Genomic DNA, 5,414 nt, shown 5'->3' on the forward strand with positions numbered 1-5,414 from the left:
TCATTTTACCAATTGATTACTTGTAGAGATTTAACTAGTTGAATTAAAAAGTCAAAGAATTTTAAGATGCTAAAGAAGGAAATATCTAAAGTATATGGTTGTAGTTGTTTATGCATTGTAGAGAATTATAGAAAAGTTTATCTAAATGTGCTAAAAACTGTATCTAAATATACTGAAGTATCTTAATTTTTGTGTTTTTCTTTTAGATAATTGATGCATATTCCTTTTACTTAAAAAAATGAGTGTAACTGGTATTGCATCAAGAGTCGAAACCTGGCTTTCTGCTATGTGGCATATTAAAGTACCTCATATGTGGGTGGAAGCTTGTATTAACTGGATCCAGGAAGAAAATAATAATGCCATATTGAGTCAGGCTCAAATGAATAAGCAAGTGTTTGAGCAATGGCTGCTAACAGACCTGAGAGATTTGGAGTATCCTGTTTTACCTGAAAACATTTTAGAAGCCCCAAAAGGAGAACTGAGTGGATTTTATGCTCTACAGGTTAATTCTTTCATTGATGTAAGTCAACCTGCATATTCCCAAATACAAAAGTTAAGAGGAAAGAATACAGCAAATGATCTAGTTACAGCCGAAACACAAATACCTCAAAAACCTTGGGAAGCAAAGCCTTCACGAATGTTGATGCTACAGATAACTGATGGAATTCTACAAATTCAGGGAATGGAATATCAGGCAATTCCAGCTCTTCACAGTGATCTTCCTCCAGGTACAAAAATTTTGATTTGTGGAAACATTTCTTTCCGTCTTGGTGTTCTCTTACTGAAACCAGAAAATGTAAAAGTATTGGGAGGTGAAGTAGATGCTCTTTTAGAAGATTATGCACAGGAAAAAGTACTTGCTGGATTAATTGGGGAAACTGATGCGTTAGTTTCAGTCACACCAAATAATCCAAACCATAGCATTCCCATAACTACAGATGATCTAGATCCTGTGTTTGGACCTTCTGATGAGGAACTGTTGGCAAGTCTTGATGAAAATGATGAACTTGCAGCAAATAATGACACTATGGAAACAGGATATTTTAGTACAGATAGTTCTTCAAAGATTAAAACCACAAGACAGCCAAGTTTGAAGCTAGGATTTGCTGTTTCTCAAAGATCACAGGAGGAAACAAATCAATCTATGCATTTTAATGATGGAGAATTAGATGACTTTTCACTGGAGGAGGTCTTGCTTTTAGAAGAAACTGCTTGGAAAGAAGAACTAGAGACTAAAAATTTGCAGCTATTGACAATGAACAGGGATACAGATAAAAATACAGAGAGAATTTCACATAAATCAGATACTCCGAATAATTTTTCTTTGATTTACAAGAATGGAAACACTAATTGGAATGAGAAAAAGACATCTGAACAAATAAATAATAAAGACCAATCTTTTGGTCATCTATCTGCTGGAGAGCAAAATAGTAATGCTTTTTCAGTTGATAATGATGATTTTACAAATACAGATAACTCACAAACAAATAAGAGAGTAAAACAAACTATCAGCAGTTCATATGAACATAACTTAAATAATGCAAGTAGAGAGCTAGTCAATTATGTGTCAAAAAAGAGTTTACAAATGCCAAATGAAAATGATCACCATTTCCAGACTTTAAGGTCTTCAGAAATCAGCAGTAATCTTATCACTGTGGACTTGTATTCTCCACCATTTACCTATTTGTCTGTTCTAAGGTCCAGCAAACCAAAGGAAATTACAATTGTTAAAATTAAAGCATTTATTGTAACCTTAACTGGTAACCTAACAAGCTCTGGTGGCAGTTGGAATATAACCGCTAAGATTTCTGATGGCACTGCCTATCTAGATGTAGGCTTTGTAGATGAAATACTTACTAGTCTTATAGGGTTTTCAGTACCAGAAATGAAACAGTTAAAAAAAAATCCTCTTCACTACAAGAAGTTTCTGAGAGGTTTGGAGAAATGTCAGAGAGATCTAATAGATTTATGTTGTTTGATGACTATTTCATTTAATCCCTCCTTGTCTAAAGCAGTGATTGTGTCATTACAAGACGTTAATATGGAACACCTTGAAAATCTAAAAACACGGTTGAATAAATACTAAAATTCCGATAGAAAACAAAGCAACAAAGAAACATTTAGCTGTATCCTTTTATTTCTGATACTCTGTAAAATAATAAAGTTTCATAGTTTAATTTAAAATATTGTATATATATGATTTTTAAATAAAATTTGTTTTCTAGTAAATGTTGAAGGATTTTGTTGACCCTTTGTTTTTGATGTTTGCTTTCCTTTTGTTTTTCATGTTTCTAAAGTAGTATAGTGGTGTTCATTGATGAGTCATATGATCTGTGATGTATATGAGTTATAATGAGCCATGCATATGAACATCTTTGAATTGTACTACACACAAATTTGTAGGGAACTCTGACCTACTGGGTCAGGAGTTGAGCTGCCACCTCATAGACTGATGGTTCAAATCCACCTGCTGCTCTGTCAGAGAAATATAGCCGTTCTCCTCTCATAGCAGATAAAGCCTCTGAAAATCCACTTGAGTCCTCTATGAGTCAATTCCAACTCGACAATAATTAGTAGAAATTGTAGTATAGTAAGTATGCATTTTGTTGCTGAAATGATTCTTACACATTTACTTGTAGCTGTTTATATTTAATGATTCATGACACTTAAAGAATGTTGTTAAGTGTCATCACGTCATAGATGACTCATAGCAACCCTGTGAATGAAAGACTTGAACACTTGTTTAACTTTCTTTGTTTCTCTAGGTTCATTGAGTTTCCCTGGAGGCAGGCTATTTTGGAAGTGGATGCCACTCCTGCTTCCAAGCCTGTTTTAATCTGGGAGCTCCACCAAACACTGTCCACCATGGGTAACCATTATCGCATTTGACATATCAGTGTCACAGTGTTTAGCAGCAGGCTTATACAAATAATAGCAGCAAGAAATATGTAAAAGTTATTTATCTTCTGTCACAACTGCCTAACCTGCCTGCCTACAATCATTGACTGCTGAAAGGGATCACAAGTACAAGATCCTGGGGAGTGGGTGACAGTGGTGTTAAAAAACATTCGAAAGTCCATTCTAACTGGCCTGAAAGACTGGTGGAACCCCTGAGGCTATGATCCTGAGTTACTCTTTGAACCTGGAACAAAACTCAACCCCCATGGCTCAACTTTCATTCAAACAGTAGGCCTGTAAGGTCATCATTATTACCAGTAAGACACTCCTATAATAACCAAACTTATAAGGTCAAAATAGCTGAGCAGCATTTGCCTAAGGAGGAAACCCAGAAGGTGGGAAGGAGGTAGGATAGAAGGATTAATGAGAATTAGAGGGACTACGTGCAAAGAGTTTTACTGTAATGCAAAATTTGTATGAATGGTTGAACGGGAAAGCAATTTGCTATGTAGCTCTTATTAAGAACAGTGGAGGTTTATGGGTGATTTTATTATTTTCATTTGGAACTTTTGTGACTCATTGGCTAAATCAGTTCTGACCATTCTACAGAGACTGATGAAGCAGCATGCTTTTGTAAAGATTTGTAAGTAGTAAGATGTTTATAAATGTCCAAAGAGAGGAATAAAAAAGGGCAAGGGGCAGATAGATGTGTGTGTGTGAAGGGATAAGACTCAATGGGGACTTTTAAAAATAGAGTAGTAATTGGCATAGAACAATACTAATTAATTATATAAAATGCCTTGTGTATGAGTATAAAATAATGTAAATCTAAGATTGCATAAAACGATGTACTGGAATGAAACAATATATAATAATTATTCCCTGCAAATAAAAACAAAACCCAACCAAATGGGAATGTTTCTACTCTGTCCTAAAGAATCAATGTGTTGAAATCAACTTGATTGACAAGTTTTAGTTTTTTATCTGCGTTTACTAGTCTGTATTTTTTTCTGTAATAAACCTGTTCTATGTCAAACTAAAACAACAGGTGAAGAATTGTCTTACAGTTGTTGAAACAGAACCCAATCATAACTCAAGATTCTTGGTAATTTGATATAGTTTTAATTACAGTAAATTGAATTAAGATGATTTGTTTATATTTCTATTTTAAGAAAATGTACCAATTTTGACCTAATACGTGTTTATACATTCATGTGCTTAACAAATGTATGCTATATATCTTTTGTGCATATGGAACATAGGGATTCTAGTAGACTATGGGTAGTAAGAATCTGCTGCACTCCCAAAGTCATGCAGTTCTAATCCACCAGCTGTTCTTTCTCCCCACTTCTTGTTGTGTACCATGGAGTCATTTCCCAGTGGTGGCCCTCCAGCGGAGCACGAACTGCGTGCCTTCGGGATTGCAGCACAGCTTGTCACTAGGCCAGCAGAGCTTCCTTTCCACAAGCTGTTTTGGGTAGGATGGGCATTCTCCCATGTGATTTACTGCCTCTGAAAAACCACTGGAGGATCTACAGGTTCCAACTCAATGGTACATAACAAAAATAACAACATGGAACATTTGCAAAAATGAGCCATATTCTGTGCCAAAAAGAAAATCTAAATAAGATTCAGAGAGAACCATTTGGAGTGTATTATTCTGGCTTTAGTTAGAAGAAAATAAACTTGGGGAGGAGGTTAGAAAATCTGTGTTTCAAAAGTGAAGCTTATTCCAAATTAAGTTTAGATTAAGAGAAAAGGTGATAAGATTAGGAAATGTTTTCATTAAGTTGTTGATTGCTTTCAAGTGGAGTACGACTCATAGCGACCCTATGAACAAAAGGCCAGAAGCCCCTCTACAACTATATACATTTATCAAAGTTCATAGAGTTTCCAGAAGCATATTATTTAGGAAGTGGATGCCACTTGCACATAAAATAAAATTCCTGAAATGTGCAGAAAGCCAGTTTAGAGGGAGATTTAGGTTTAATTTACTAGATAAGGCTGAAAGTTATTTTTTGAAAGTTACAATAGGTTGTAAAAATGACAAATAGGAAAAGGAAAATAGTAAAATTTATTGGAACACAAAACAATAGAAGATGAAAACTTGTAGCTTTAAGAGTAATAAAGGAAAAAATGTGAAAAGTATAGGAATGAAGTACAGATTGCTCCCAGTTTTTACATAGAATTAAGGGGAATGTTATAATCATGCTGCAAACAAATTTACATGAGATGGTCAAATATAAAGCTACAGAATGTATCAAAGGAAAAATATTAATATTTCAATGTTAAACTGATTTAATAGTTTTTTAAATTTAATGTATTCATTTTATTTTTAGTTTACACACAGTTTATAAAGTTCATATACATACTGGTTTTGACTTTTTTTTTAAATTTAGGTTGTTTATTTTTCATTTCAATGAACATCTATAGAGATTTTGGGATTCCATTCATTCATTGTTGCACCCTTCTCCCCGCACAAACCCCTCCCCCCTCCCCCCCATTTGCTCCTCTCC

At 34.5% G+C, this 5,414-nt stretch overlaps 1 protein-coding gene across 1 annotated transcript; it reads left to right on the top strand.

Annotated features, from left to right (window-relative positions):
* The first annotated feature begins 238 nt into the window (after nt 1–238).
* On the top strand, nt 239–2,086 carry RMI1 (RecQ mediated genome instability 1). Its single transcript, XM_006901964.1, has one exon. The coding sequence runs from the start codon at nt 239–241 to the stop codon at nt 2,084–2,086; it is 1,848 nt and encodes a 615-aa protein (XP_006902026.1).
* Nucleotides 2,087–5,414: the final 3,328 nt, after the last annotated feature.

This window comes from Elephantulus edwardii, unplaced genomic scaffold, assembly GCF_000299155.1.
Source record: "Elephantulus edwardii isolate Elephantulus edwardi_28Jun2011 unplaced genomic scaffold, EleEdw1.0 scaffold00353, whole genome shotgun sequence".
NCBI lineage: Eukaryota > Metazoa > Chordata > Mammalia > Macroscelidea > Macroscelididae > Elephantulus > Elephantulus edwardii.